Consider the following 16,462-nt stretch of genomic DNA (forward strand, 5'->3'; position numbering starts at 1 on the left):
GCAGCAGTGGCTAAGATCCTGTATATTTAGAGTTGTATGCAGCAGTAGCTAATTAAGAGTCCGCATATTTCGGGTCGTAAGCTGCAGTAGCTAAGGTTCTGTAACATTTAGAGTCGCATCCATCAGTAGCTAAGGTTCTGTGGAATTTAAGACTGTATGTAGCAGTATCTAAAGGCATGCGTTATTAAAATACTAAAACTGTTTAAACTCGCATGCGGGAGTAGCTAAAGTCCAGTAACATTTAGGGTCGTACTGTATATAAATATTGATATTTTTTAAACCGCAGCACGGCGATGTTGTAGTACACGAAGAACCATGTACATGTATAATATAGGGTTTCAGCCTAATTTATAGTGCGTTTGGGATTAGTTAAAGATGCATTATGTAAATTTCGACAAAGACAGTGTAGTCTCTATTGTCATTGCGACCGCTTTTACCATAATAAACAAATTCTCGATTGTCCATTTTTAAATTAAATCATTAACTGCCAATCATATTCAAATCTATTGAAAATCAAAACCATCCGAAGTTCTAGAGAGTTGATTATGGGCCTGGCACGTAAATAAATGTGCTATTAATGATTTATATAACATTTGAGACCAAACGAAAGATCGACATTAGGCAGCTTTGGCCCTTACATAATATATACCTTTAACTGTGGTGAACATAAAACATTATTGATACCACCGCTTCCAACCCTCTTTATTCGTAATGATAAATATTCTGTTATATATTTACCCTCAGTCCAGCACCGGATTAACCATGGTGGGGGCCCTGGAGCCTTGAGAACGTGATGGCCCCCATCCTAACGCAAGTGACCAGAACTTAGGCAGTCTTATTCCACACATATGAATGGAACTACATCAAACCCAGTGATACGGAAAGTCATATCAGCGACAGCCGTAACGTTACGACATAGTAACCGACCGGAGTCGATTTTTGACGAACGTTGAACACTTTAAGAACCATGCTATAATAGAAATGCAATCAAGAAATCAGACTATTTAATGTGCTCATGATGTGATGTATGCACGGAAAAGTCATACAGTTAACTAAAATTACGCACGTCAATCTAAGCCAAAACCCAATATGTCTGTTAGTCGTCTATATGAATTTTATGGCGTTCACTGGAGGAGCGCTCGTCTTGTCTACGGCGAATTTTTCAATGGTTTCTTCGACATTTATGATGCGCAGTATATCACACTTAGAGGCTAGCCGCACTAAATACACGAGCCTAACCTGACCTAGCTACGAGAACGTAGCTAAAAACGTTGAGATATACAGTTGTGTTTGTTTTTAGCTACGATTGAGTGCCTTTAGTTACATCTGGCAAATTCATTCTTTTTATTAATACATGTAACATCTTAAAAATAAAATAATTTTATACTATTATGACTAATTAAACTTACAGAGGTCAATGAAGTGACACAGCCCTCGCCTTATTCCAAATAGTCGCGTTTGAATTAATTAATAGTCCGACTTGAAAACGCCATCGAAGTCTACAGTACACGCTTCTTATCATTCGGAAAACCTCGACATCTGGACCGCATCTTGTACCCTACATTTAACCTGGGCTGTATGGCTGTAAATACGGTCCATGGTGATATGTAGCTACACCCATACAATTGTGATGCGGCTATCGGTTTACTTATGTCGCAGTTCGAAGAGTGTGTAGAGCTTTCATTGCAGGGTTGTAGGGAACCGGGTTAACTGAAGTGTGCCGAATGGCCTTTTTTTAATAACAAACAGCGTTGTAAAGTGGCTTCCCAGAAACGGGTTACAGTGCCTCGATTTAAAATACAATGATCTGAACCATTTCAGGTAGGATTATATGCTTAATTGTAGTTGGATGTGGTGGAAATGTTGTAAATAATAATACCCAATCATTGTTTTCATGAAAAATGTTGTCAATTGCGCTTAATGAACCCTATGTATTTCACGTTGGAGTTTGTCAGGTAAAACTATATAGCACCATCTCTTATCTCGAAACACGGAAGTGTTGAAAGATGAGGTTTCTTATCTATTCCTGGCCTATCGTACAAATGTGACAAGTCTTGATGATGGTCGTCCGTTGAATGCCTTTTCCTGGTGGTGATAGTCTGTCAGTTGACGTAAGAAGGTCAAAAACTATTTTGTCAATGACAAGGGCGTTAATCCAGATAGAAATTTAGGAATTAAACTGAACATGTTAAATACATAATATGTAAAGAGCCATTTGGTACCAATTTTGAGACTTCTCTCAAAATCGATTGCTACCATCTTTAACACAACCATGACTTAGATTTTGAACTTTGAATAAGAACTTATATCCTTTAGAATATGAACAAGTATGTACGGACGGACACGCTGGCTGACACGGGCAAAGACAATACTAAGGGAATAATATGAGGTTTAATGTCTTATTTTTCTGCCCTTATCGGACTAATGAGGGTGGATATATGCCATCTAACGGCTCATTGGCCTACTCTTATTACGAATACGAAAGTATACACGGGGCATGGGTTGGGGTTTTTTTTGGTATCCCATCTGGACGACTAGAGGTTGTTCTTTGTAAGGCCCTCCTTTCTGCACCACTGAAACGTTTTCGAACAACACCAGGAGTAAAACTGGGATCTCCTGGTTAGTGAGCCTACACTTACACGTTGAAGTATAAATTGTATAAAATGTATAAAGTGTTTCTAACCAGGTGAATCAGTTTGGGATTGTCAGGTGCACCATGGCCATCAATGTTTAGAGGCCCCTTAGAATGTTAGGCTATATTTTAAAGAGACAATAACATGTAGCACCATAGGTCCTTCTGTCTGACGTGGAGAGCGGACACAGTACTAAAACCGGTCGCCACATCCTACGTAGAACCCATGCATCCATTCTTACTACATATTTCTGTAGCCTTGTGATCGTCTAGAATTTGTCTCTAGCTGTCTTTACTTCTGCTTCACGTTGTGTATTTACTTCTTACAGTTTCTTAAGACGTTTGTCTTACCAGGAATAACAATGCGACAGTTTGCTTCTACATATTATATATATATATATATATATATATATATATATATATATATATATATATATATATAGCTGAACACAGGTATACAAGCATAATAGATAACAATACTAGCTAAAACCATTTCTCGCGGCTGTCTAGGAACTCAGATGTAAGCTCTCTGGAACCTAATAGAAGCCTGTCTTGAAAGGTTCAAATAGATATCTTATATAGCAACCACGTTTATCATGCACAGGAAGCCTGTTCATGGCCCTGAACCTGTGCAATTAACGATGTGATGCAATTAGAATAATTCCACTCACGTGTAATTCTGGTGGTAAATTGTGACACCTGTTTTGGTTTAAGAGCTCTTTTTATGTAACAATATGTCAATTACAGACTAAGTTGATTTATTGCACACTATATATGTGAATATGTTTGAAATTACTAACTTGCCAAAGATATTAATTAATGAAATATAAAGGCATCTTATTTCTCTATTCCTTGTCTATAAATTTAAAAACAATGTCGCAACGACGATAGTGCTACAATTCTCCCCCCTTTAAGAATATATATAAAATATAGATATTCTAACTAATTATTCACGCATCAGGCAAATATAAATGATTACTATACTATAAAACCAAGCTATGAAAGAAAAACACAAACAATCAAAAATCAAAAGTCAAAAGTTGCATGCAAAAGTTCTCCAAAAAGTTCATCACTGTAAAATCCTATGAAAATTCACTAAGCCTAAAAACAAAAAACACAAATTGCCATCAGACCAAGAACTAACTATTCCTAAATTATTAAAACTTTATTTTGCTATTTATTAGTCTAACATTATTATTTCGAAAAATTATTAGTAAATCTTACTTTTAATTAAAATTAAACTTTATTTAATTATTAATAAACTTTGATGTGTCCCTTTAATTATAAATTTCAAACTAACTTTGACCTCATGACCTAACTCGATAAGTAATGGAAAATTTTATAATTACGTTTATGTTTTATAATTTCCGTTTCTGTTTTAGAATTCCTACATTGTTATTTTACATTTCACCGTCAGTAATGTGACCTTTCGACCTAATCACTATACAATTCTAATTTCTGTTTTGACTACTATTTCGTTTTTTTACATGTCAACCAAACAAATATAATGTTATCGTACACCACTGAATGTCTAAAACAAACCGGATCCTTACCTTATTCAAACATTAGTATGACATAACACTATCGAGAATGTCAATCAAATATGGCCAGTTTAACCATGTCCCAAGTGCATGAGTGCACTTTCATCCACAGGAACATTAGTCTATACACATACAGTTAACTTTATCCTATATATTAACGCATAACGTGACTTTTACACACGTCAAATTTAACACAGTGTTAGAACCTATTGTTTATAATAATCTGACCTAATGTCAAATTACACATTCCTAATCATTGCGTACATGTCGACAGCTTAAAGCAATTAGCAGTATATATTAAACGTTAATATTACGTTTCTAAGCAAAAAGGGGGGTTGGATGGCTAAATGGTTAGCGTGCGCGCGCTGTATCATAAAGTCTGTCATTGAGTCGACTGGCGTGGTTTCGAATCCCCGGTTGTACGTTGCAAGGAGTAGGGTCGCCTGTCCAACCTCGTGGGTTTTCTCCGGGTTCTCCGGTTTCCTCCCACTGCTAAAGACCCCTACGCGCAAGCGAATTATGTAAATAAAATTAAACCATATGTTAGTCCCGAAATGACCTAGTTTGTGTCTAAGCAAAAATTTAATTACATAAAATTATATACGGACAAAATCTACCGTATACCTACACTTTTCTAAAAAAAAGTGTCGCATTCTTAACTTTAACCTCCTATAAAACTCGTATTAATGACTTTGCGATAATCTCACAATTTAACGAGCCTATAATTTTAGGTCTTTTTTCCAGGAAAACTATAACCAACATCCCTATTTTTAATTATATGGGATTTTTAACATAACCTAACTTTTTAATCAAAAGTTAAATTACAACAACTCTAAGGCCTGGACTAAGGGACTTAAAATTATATAGCTAATTAACCACACATACGAACGACACAAAAACACAAATTAACGAATCACAGTAGAAACCACGGCCAACTAGGAAACTAGAGTTAGTCACTCACAAATTTCATCCTTAGCTCTGCCGTCGTTCTCACTGCGATCCGGAGACAACATTAGTTCCTTATTTTATTCCCTATTCCGTTTCCTTATTATTCCTATTTTTAAAACCTACTCCCTAAAGACCCCCACATTAACTTTAATTTTACTCAAATTTACTACAGGTCATGTTAACCTGATAATATACACACCTAACCAGTGATATTATTTTGTTTAATATACCTATCAATCAAAACTTATGAATGGCTATAATGTATTTTCTACAGTTAAATTTTAAATACTTAGTTTCTAATCAGATTTTAACTTTAAATTAATATTATTTGGTCTTTAAACAAATTTAACACATCTAATTTACCAAACAAAATGTATTTACCCAATTTTTCGAATATCTTCACCAGATTTTTTTTTCCACCAGAATTTTTCCTCTGTTGCTGGATTGTACAGATCTTTTTTTTTCTTCTTAACGTCTTCAAATCTGTATTCTTCTGCTAAAGTGACTTCTTACCCCAAAGGTCGAAACTTCAGCACGGCACCAAATCGAATATGTAAGACTATGCAGTGCTATGCACTCGCTGGTTAGATGTGGAAAATATGCCGGGAGAACGTCCCACATCCAACGTGTGATGCATACTCACTTTTCTTCTAATCTTCTTCCAAATTTGCTGCTTACCCTAAAGGTCGAAACTGCGTTACGGCACCAAATCGAATATGTAGCACCATAGGTCCTTCTGTCTGACGTAGAAAGCGGACACAGTACTAAAACCGGTCGCCACATCCTACGTAGAACCCATGCATCCATTCTTACTACATATTTCTGTGGCCTTGTGATCGTCTAGAATTTGTCTATATATATATAGCTGAACACAGGTATACAAGCATAATAGATAACAATACTAGCTAATACCATTTCTTGCGGCTGTCTAGGAACTCAGATGTAAGCTCTCTGGAACCTAATAGAAGCCTGTCTTGAAAGGTTCAAATAGATATCTTATATAGCAACCACGTTTATCATGCACAGGAAGCCTGTTCATGGCCCTGAACCTGTGCAATTAACGATATGATTGGTTACTTTAAGTCAAATGATGCAATTAGAATAATTCCACTCACGTGTAATTCTGGTGGTAAATTGTGACACCTGTTTTGGTTAAAGAGCTCTTTTTATGTAACAATATGTCAATTACAGACTACGTTGATTTAGTGCACACTATATATGTGAATATGTTTGAAATTACTAACTTGCCAAAGATATTAATTAATGAAATATAAAGGCATCTTATTTCTCTATTCCTTGTCTATAAATTTAAAAACAATGTCGCAACGACGATAGTGCTACAAACATTCTTGCTGGCTTGACAGCTCCAAAAAATAAAAAATAGCCTTATTCTAGGTACTAGATGTGTTAGTGTCCTACCTGGTGTGTAAATTATCCATTAAATCATATTTTACTTGTCCAGAGGGTTCAAAAATATTTTTAAATCCAAGTCACATTTGAAACGCTTTACGTCAGGCTTTTCAAATCATTTGGTTGAATTTTTCCAATTTTTTTAAATTAGGTGTGTTAAGATGAAATTTGTATCATCAATTAATTGGAATATTGTAAAATAGTGCAATTTGTTGACCAGAATAAAGATTGGGACATATTATTCAGTTACAACAAGAGTGGTATTGAGCCTTTAACGTCTGAATTCAACTATTTTTATCACTCTAATTGAAACATAGATCCTATTTCGTTTCGTTTTTTATAGTTCAAAATTTCGTTAACTTGTCATTACTACACTAGGATCTGGAAGAGATGCTATACTACTGACTTTTTGGTTGAAGTGAGGGATTAGCCAATGAAACGGTCTGTTGCGATGCACGGAACTGTGGGCAAACAACTTGAACGTAAACGCTGATTGATTAACCAATGTCTGACGTCATAGGGTAAAAAACCGCTCGTACGACCCATGACGCGACCTTTAAGTACAACTGGACAGATCTTCATGTAGTGTAGGCAATCGAAAGTATAAAAAACCAACGAAATGAAATATAGATCTGTATTTTAATCAGATTGTATTTTTATATAAATACTAGCAGGATACCCGGCTTCGCTCGGGGGTCATAACTCCAATACCGGAAGTGGTAGACTAACGCCACCTGGCCTATGTTACTCCCCGGTCCGAGATACCCCTATACCCCAAATTTCAGACTCGGGGCAGACCTAGTGTAGCCGCCAACCCCGAACAGACAGACTTCGCTCGGGGGCCATAACTCCGAAACCGGAAGTGGTAGACTAACGCCACCTGGCCTATGTTACTCCCCGGTCCGAGCTACCCCTATACCCCAAATTTCAGACTCGGGGCAGACCTAGTGTAGCCGCCAACCCCGAACAGACAGACAGACAGACAAACAGACAGACAGACAAACGACAGTCACAAATATTAGTATAGAGTACTGTATTTCGATTGGTGTGATAATACATCATTTGAAACGAATTAATCAACCCGGCGTTCGTCTATGACCCCGTAGTGACGGATGAATTTGGCATTGTTGAACATAAAAAGTGGCTATACTCAGGAATTGGACTTATCGGGTATCGTCGATTTCTTTTTAATGCAGTAAATAAAGCCACGTAAACATTAAAGTTCACTGAACACCAATTTGATATTGGACAAGAAACATTGCTTAGCATCCAGTGATTAGAGATTGTATTTCTATGTTTAATCTACATTATGTATTCAGATCAATACTCAATAATATCCTTTATAAAATTCAATTGCAATATGAACTTTTGTTTTAGAGATGAGGGGTTGGGGGTGGGGGGCTAGGTAGGTACCCTAATTTACTTGCTTGTACTGACGATAGAGATTATATTAGACACACATTACCAACGCCCATTAACAGACACTTCTAAAACACTTAGCAAGCATATATCATATGTTGAAGAAGTGCAAATATTTACCGAATACTAGGTATTATCATATCCCAGGGTCTATAATCCCTTTTAAATAGGTTATATGACACTGTTTACATTGATAAAATATATACCCTTTTAATAAGAAACTAGATTAGTAATATTTCTCGGAATTTATTAAAACATGTTCGACTACGTCTTAAATAATCTCGTGGTTTCAAACGAGCTTCGTCAAGGTGCGTGGGGTGGGGCGGGGCGGGGGACGGGTCTAGTGATTTAACACGTGCATTTTAGATCATAGGGTCTGTCACTGAGTCAAGTAGCATGGTTTCCCACCCCAGATTGTACGTGACAAGGAGTAGGTGGTGGGTGGTCTAGTGGTTTAACGCATGCACTGTAGATCATAAGGTCGGTCATAGGGTGATGTGACATGCTTTCGAATCCCCGCTTGTACGTGACAAGGAGTAAGTGTTGGGTGGTCTAGTGATTTACCGCGTGCACTTTAGAACATAAGATCTGTCATTGCTTTCAAATCCACGCTTGTACGCGATAAAGAGTATGATCGCCTGCCCAACCAGTCTCGTGAGTTTTCTCCGAGTCCTCTCTCTCAACAAATGAAATGTTTTGAACAAGAACTGGCGTACCTGTCACTTGTTACAGCCCAATGGACTGATAGTGTGGTATTAAACCATAAGTAAGCTCATTTAAATTAGACCATTGGTCACTATTGAATTACTCTATTGTGATTTGTCAACACCAGACATGAGCGTATTAATTAACGTACCACAATAGCGAAATCAAGTTAGCTGTAATGATCTCATTAAACACGAGAGGGGGTCGGGTGGCCGAATGGTTAACGCGTGCCCGTTGACTCACAAGGTCTGTCATTGAGTCAAGTGGCGTTTCGATTCCCGACTTTTACGTGACAAGGAGTAGTGTCGCATGTCTAGTCCCCGGTTTCCTCCCACTGCCAAAAACAACTCTACGCGCAAGCGAATTATTGAAATAAAATTGAACCATATGTTAGTCCCGAAATGGCCAAGTTTGTGTCGAGTGGACGTTAAACCCCATTTCTCTCTCTCTTAGTCTCTCTTGCTGTTCTTTGGGACGAAGCTCATCGAAAAAAGCCAAAGGGTCGGCCAATCCAAGTACTATCGACATGAAAATTGTTTGTTCATTTGACAATGCGCCGATGTTTGATATGACGTCACAATTTTAAGATGGCTACTTTAACGTCAAGGTCTGGTCCATAGTGCAAGCTCACACTTGTTTATATCTGATCTGGCGGTAAATTTATCCTTGACATTGAACGTATCGAAGGGTGACATATTCATGATTATCATATTGCAAACAGTTTTGTAAATATAAATATATTTTGTTGTTGGATATATAAATATTATGTATTCGTATACCCTGATAATGATAACAAATATACATCCTGGTGTATTCAAAAGACCTACATTAGGCAAATTTAGCGCTTACATTATGCATCTTTACTACTTGAAAATGACATCTGTATTATAAATAATCAATTCTTGGAACTACAATGTGCACAAACATTTGTTTAACAATATTTACATTGAATTAATTTCAGGGGAGGTAAGGGTGTAACACTATCGCGGTAATCGCTTGGTTTTTTATTGACAAACAAATTATTTTCCCTATAAAATAAGAAACGGGCTCTTATTTCTGCAGCTGGATATTGTACGTCTGCTCATTTTGAGAATCATACACTAGAATACGAAACTTACCAAGATGAGATTAGTTATTAGTGCCTTAGTTGTCATAGCTTGTCTATATGACGTCTCGGCTGACGTGTAAGTATTACGTTTACATAATAAACCAGTCTTATTAATAGTATATTATCATTTCATTTTCATCTGATTTGTGTCATTCTGCACACAAAGAACCACTTTGAGAATAGATCTCTGCCATGACTCGCCGCCATTTTCAAAAATCAGTATACTATTTGTAATGTAGTTCTAATCCATATTACATCTTCCAAACACAAAATAATAAATAAACAATTTCAATTTTATTAAAGGGAAGCAGAATAATTAAAATTAGCAATTAAAATTTCGGTCATTTATCTTCATGGCCGAGCTACTTTTAGACAGACAGATAACTATCCGCTAAAGACATTATGCGTATCAGAACTAGAAAAAATAGCGGCCAGATTTGATCTAAAAGTTGAGGATATAAAACTTTAAAAAAGTATTTCCTTTCCTTTTGTTATAGTTGTAGTTATTCGTGTTTAAAGAGTAGAAGATATAGTACTAGCTGTGGTTGGTTTGGATGGAGTCGTTGTACCAGATACAGGTAGGTTACGGTTACACATCTCATTCAGGTGGTTGAGTAGCCGCCGGGGGTTGGGATAGCCTAGTTGTCCGGAGTGTCGCGCTTCGAGTTCTAGCTGGTCGGACGCCTCTGGCTTGCGGTCATGGTTTCCATCCCTGGAGTGAGCGTGTGTGGCCTTGAGATAGAGGCGTCTTCTCGATCTCGTACTCCGATTTCCTCCCATAGGAACGACACCTGTGCGTGCGCTAAGATAATAAAAATAGAAATATGACGCATGCGCTTTAAATCATGACGTCAAGTGGCGTGTACGTGACAAGTTGCATTGTAGCCTGCCCAACGGTTTCCTTTCACTGCTAAAGAACCCTGCGCTCTAGAGAAATATTAAAATAAGATATCGCCAAGTTTGTGTCGAGTGGACGTTAAACCCCATTTCTCTCACCAGTTCCATTCATAATCTTTGGCTCAAGCCGGCCCAATTGTATTTGTAGTTCTAAGCCATGTGTAAAAAAATAAGCCACTCAATTCGTGTGTGCGATGATTTGTTAAAAGTTTCAAAACATTTAGAATTAACGTTTTGGGGAAGAGAAATTTACTAAGAACTTTGATTTCTTAAACTCGTTTTTTATCTGAATCAATGGGAGGCAGAATTTCTAATAGGTGTTCCCTAAGAACAGAAACAGGCAGTATGTTATTTCATCAGTCATCACTGATGTTTATTCCAAGCCAAGTTGGGGATCCTCGGTGGTTTAGTAAGTAAGACGTATGCTAGCTAACCCGAAGATCCCGTGTTCGATCCATGCGCTGGCTGAGAAAGTTCATTGGGATTTTTCCGGACAGAGGGCATAACACGGGGCGGCGTATAGTCGTTTGATGGGACGAAAAACCGAGGTAATAGAACCCGTGGCAGTTGGAATACGATATAAGAGGAAGCCATTTCGTTTCCAATGTGTATTCCTAAACACAATTATACCAGTTGAGTGAGAGGTGATGGAAGCCTGGGAATATCGTTCCAAGAATTTTGGCAGTTTAATATATAAAATATTTATTCTTAATTTTATGACTAAGAATATAAAATTATAAATCTGTTTCACTTCAGTTCTTACCGAGGCACCTGTACCAAAACCTGTCGTAAGTTAAAATTCACGTTAATACAATTACTATACATACATTATGCAAGAGCGAAATGTATATACATCATAAGCCCATGGTCATCTCCCTTGGCCGAAATATTAAATGTATAAGAGCACGGGTTCCATTTGATAACGGATACTCGAGACTTTGTGTATTATCTTTGCATTGATACTTGACAATTGAGAATATTTTGGCAAAATCTTGATAAAATTATAAACATAAAGTAATAAAGTAATTTAACTGAAATTTTCAATATATTCCTCTTTCATTATCTCTGTTTATATACATCTTCCATAATATAATGCATCTTCAAAAATACGTTTTAAAAGTAACAAAAAATTATTTTACATTAAAAAGATATTTGGTTCAAAAAGCAACATACAATTGTCGCGGACGACATTTCTATGAGTAATTTGTTTATTCTCATTATATCTTAGGCAATGGCGGTTGGAGCTCCTTTACAGAAACCGGAACCAGAACCCCTTGTACCGCCACATGTGGGACAGGAACACAAATCCGTACTCTAAGTCGATCCTGTACGAACCCTTCACCTTACAATGGGGGTAGAGTTTGTTCTGGTTCTAGCAGCAAAGTGGAAATAATGGAGTGCAATCCTCAACCATGTCCAAGTAAGTATTCAACTTCAAACCTCCCGGTTTTAATCGCAGTGCTTCCTCCTTGTCAGTGGTTCAGGGACAACGCTTAGTCGTTCGGATGAGATGAGTAACCCAGGTACCGTGTACACATTGGCGTGCACGTAAAGGAACCCTTGGCAATTTGAAGTATGAAAGCATGTAAGGTCTCTGAGAACAACTTAGTGACGCGATGGAAACTGCCAGGCTGGGGGAGGGTCGCCATGAGCAGTTTGGGCGCATCGAGAGCGTACTGATGAACTGCATAGCTAAGGCGACAGTGAGAGGGTAATAAGTTGGTCAAGAACGTACTGTAAGCTGTCCCATCTCATGAATTTCACAATTGTCGACGATGTCACTGCGCTTTGGTGAACATTTTCAAAGTTCGAGAGCGCCAATCGGTCGACGACTGATCGCAGTACGGTGTGAGGTTTGTGTCCTACTTTTCTGCACCGACTGGGGTATAAAGACGAGCAGATGCAATGCAGTGGGCTTTGAGGGAAATTATATCCCGACAGCGGAACTACGACCTACGAAGAAAGCCAAGTTATGTCATTGATGTGTGTAAAGCACCCCAAAATAATGATTAGTTTTAAAAGTTCAAAGATTGGAAGTTCAAAGGTATATGGGAATACCAGGCTTCATCCAGAACCAAAACCCAAGACGGTTACCCAGTAGCTCAGTGGTAAAAGGCCCCTCGTTCGATCCCGATGTTGGCTAAGAAGGCCCCTCTGATTTCCCCGCGTGGTTTACTTTGTCAGTGTTGCCGGACGAAGGATCTGACAAGGAGCGGTGTCTAGTTGTTCTCATAGGCTGAAATACCTGGAGTTGGCGGAAGATTAGCCCGTAGCGACGCAAATTTTCTCTCATAGCACACTAAATACTCGTCTTCGTTTTCTCAGATCATGGAACTAGTTAGTATTCTAGTTCTATGCTCAGATGGTGTAGAAAGGTAGAATATTAAACCCCATTTCATTTCCTTAGTTAGTGCTTATAAATCTGCTTTAACTGAATTTTGTTTTCAGTAAATGGTAATTGGTCGGATTTCACAGAATGGGAAGAATATGATGACTGTACCGTCATCTGTGGTACTGGTACAATGGACCAGTGGCGCTCAAGAACTTGTACTAATCCCAGCCCTGCTTTTGGAGGTGCCGATTGTATTGGTGTTAGTTTGGAGAACAGAACTATCGAATGTAATACAGAAGATTGTGGGGGTAAGGACAACGAAATCATTGTGAAATTAAATTTGTTGTTCATTGCTTGCGGAGCCGCCATGTTCGATGTCGGTGTTCGCCGAGAACGGTCACCGGGATTTTGCCACTTTTTATTCGTATAGGACGAACAACCGAGGTCCCGTGTACACAATGGCCTGTTGTGTTGTCCTATAAAGGTGTTTTGTTCTAATGAACACAGCGGACTTCACTACTTAAACATGCATTATGCAAGAGTAAAATATGCCTACTACAGGTCTTTCTTTGTGCCTGAAATCTTATCTAGAATATTAATTGGACATTAATTAATTAATAAGACCATAATCAACTCTCGGTGTCATCGTTAGCCTGCGATATTTACTGGATTTGAATACCTTTTGTCTGATTATTTAACTATTATAGCGAGAACCGTCAGCTCTGTATCTAATCTTACATAATACCTCTTTAATTGAATAGTATATTCGGTTTTTTCAGCTAAATGTGCAAACTTTATTTTCGTATTTCCAGAAAAATGTCCAAATGATACAGTTACCTATTTTGATCACCCAGAAAACAACAGACGGTATTACCAGTGTGATAACAACGTTGCTAGGAGACACGACTGTTCGCCAGGCACGGTCTGGAATAATACACAACACACCTGTGTTCATGAAGCCTTACCAGTACAGCCTGCAGCACCGGTTCATTCAACCCAACCCCCGGACGACTTCTGTAGTAATGGTCGACTTTTAGCCGCCCACACAACAGATTGTTCCAAATACTACATGTGTTCCAATGGACGACGAGTCGGAAACGCAATGTCTTGTCCTGCCGGACTCGTTTTCAGGCAGTCTACGAGCGGATGTGATTTTGCCTATAACGTCCCCGGGTGTTAGGCAATGCTGACATTTTTTTTTTTCTTGTAATTTGTTCAAATTTGTTTTTCCTTTTTAAACGGAAACGTGGGGGGGAGGGGGGGGGTACTTGATTTATCACAGTATTATTTGTCGATGCATGTGAACGATGGAATTAAAACTATATAAATGGGATTTAACGTCCTACTTCTGCTCCGACTGGGCTAAGGCAGACAGGGAAATTTTGCCCCGTCAGCGGAATTTAGGCCTACTATATGTCAGTGGTTCTCTTACGTGCATATTAATATGTACAAGAGACCTTAGTATTTCGGCCCATCAGAACGACTATACACCGACCCCCAGACTGCACCACAGACAAGAGGGAACCACGCCGAAAAACTCGATATTTTATTTCTTTAGGTCCTCGTATGGTGTGTGATCTCGTCGGGATGGTTACTTGGGATTTCCGGAGTCGTTTCCTCTTATCAGTTGGGCAATGGCCTGGCACGTACAAACGTCTAGACGTTCGGATGGCAACATGTGCCTAATAGCTTCCAATAATATGTTAAACCACATGGAGGGATTTTATGACCAACTGTAAAATAAAGTATCATCACGTGATCCGTATGACTGACTTTAATCCACGAGAATCTATAGCTTTTCAATTTGTCATTGAATCAGTATTGTTACAAATAAACATAATTAATTTACAATATTATGTAAACAAACAAATGGAATAAATATATTTCTTCCGATGATTGATCTGGTAAAGTTATTGACAACGTGAAAGGAAAAATGAAATGAAATGAAATGGGGTTTAACGTCCTACTGTTCTGCTCCTATGCTGGGCTAATGAAGACGGGCATACGCCATACAGTGTGCTATGAGGGAAATTTTGCCCGGGCAGCGGTACTATCGCCTACTCTTATATCGAATTTCAACTGCCAAGGGATCTTTTACGTGCATTCCAATGTATACACGGGACCTCGGTTTTTCGTATCATCCGAAGGACTATACAGCTGTCCTTGTCAGGCCCTCCGTCCTGCATCACTGACAAGGGGGGACCACGCCGGAAACAACGTGAAAGGAGGCTGGGGGATGGGAGCAGCTTGCGTCTACCCCAAATGATTCCAGTCCAATTAAGTATATAGTCAACACAAACCAAACATGTTCGTTCTGACTTGGAGCCACTGGTGGCACTTTGCGATCCCAAATAGTATTTCTCCCAACACATTATTTGCCACTACCAGGGCTATATCCCATTTCCCAATCTATATAGAGGCCACGTTTTGCATCGATTTCTGGTTTGCTACCACAGCTAAAGATTTCTAATTGTTAATCCCAAATGTGTCGACTGGACATTACCCCCCCCTCTCTCTCTCTCTCTCTCTCTCTCTCTCTCTGAAAGAGGTAAGTGAAGCATTAGTTCATATTTGGGATTGAAAGATCCTTGCATTACGAGGAGCCTTTTAATAATTAGCCTACATATTAACTTAATATAATACAAATAAAGATCAGCTGATTGTAGGTTTGTGGTTTACTATTACGTCATTATATAGATTAATATCATTAGATTATTGATTTTATTTCATATATTGACTTCGCTTTTTACGATAGGAATAAGAAAGTGGCTTATAACGCACTTAAAGGCTTATAACGTGGATTTGTTTAAAGAGTGACAAGTAAAATTATCTCAAACTATTTGCCCTTTCTGAAAGCAGGAGTCACGCTGGTTCAATCCCGGTGTTGGTCGCGATATGCAATTTGGATTTACCACCTTTGTTCTCCCATGTCAGTGTTGTAGGAAAGGGGGGGGGGGGTCACGAAACTCACGTCAGTGTTGTAGGGGGGGGGGCTGCAAGAACCAGTATCTAGTCTCATTCGGATTGTACAAAAACGAAAACCTGAGCTCCCGTATTAAGTATGCGTGCATGTGAAAGAAACCTTCGCAGTTGGTACGCCGCTAACGTCGTATGGCGCAGAAAAGTGGGACGTTTAGCCCCAATTAAGGACTCTGTCAGGCAGTCTGGATAGTTACATTTCCGTCCGAAATGATTACACTAAATAATATGGGGTGTGTTAGAATGAATTTTAAACAGAACGAACGTGTCATATGAATGGGGAAATAAGCATGACATCTTGATTTATAACGTACGCCTCATTTGGCCACCATTAAATCTCACGCCTCTAGAGAAACGTGGCCTGCAATTGAAATGTTCCAGGCAAAGTTTGTTTGGACAATATTGATTGTATTGTTTTAAAAAATTTAGCTTTATTAACGCCTCAAATCAAAACTGGTACCAGCATGCTATGCCCCGTAGACGACGCCCGC

General features: G+C 38.5%; 1 protein-coding gene across 1 annotated transcript; it reads left to right on the forward strand.

The window, feature by feature from the left end:
• Positions 1-9,725: 9,725 nt before the first annotated feature.
• On the forward strand, positions 9,726-14,877 carry LOC126828732 (hemicentin-1). The gene is made up of 6 exons (XM_050558709.2): positions 9,726-9,839; positions 10,261-10,341; positions 11,417-11,448; positions 11,889-12,080; positions 13,109-13,300; positions 13,805-14,877. Exons 1-6 carry the CDS (start codon positions 9,778-9,780, stop codon positions 14,170-14,172), a joined length of 927 nt encoding a protein of 308 aa, XP_050414666.1. The 5' UTR covers positions 9,726-9,777; the 3' UTR covers positions 14,173-14,877.
• Positions 14,878-16,462: the final 1,585 nt, after the last annotated feature.

This window comes from Patella vulgata, chromosome 1, assembly GCF_932274485.2.
Source record: "Patella vulgata chromosome 1, xgPatVulg1.2, whole genome shotgun sequence".
NCBI classification, from domain to species: domain Eukaryota; kingdom Metazoa; phylum Mollusca; class Gastropoda; family Patellidae; genus Patella; species Patella vulgata.

Coding starts and splice junctions, on each gene's coding strand:
- LOC126828732 (XM_050558709.2), top strand. CDS start 9,778: ATGAGATTAGTTATTAGTGCCTTAGTTGTCATAGCTTGTCTATATGAC. Junction 12,081..13,108: donor CAATCCTCAACCATGTCCAA/GTAAGTATTCAA, acceptor TTTTGTTTTCAG/TAAATGGTAATTGGTCGGAT. Junction 13,301..13,804: donor TAATACAGAAGATTGTGGGG/GTAAGGACAACG, acceptor TCGTATTTCCAG/AAAAATGTCCAAATGATACA.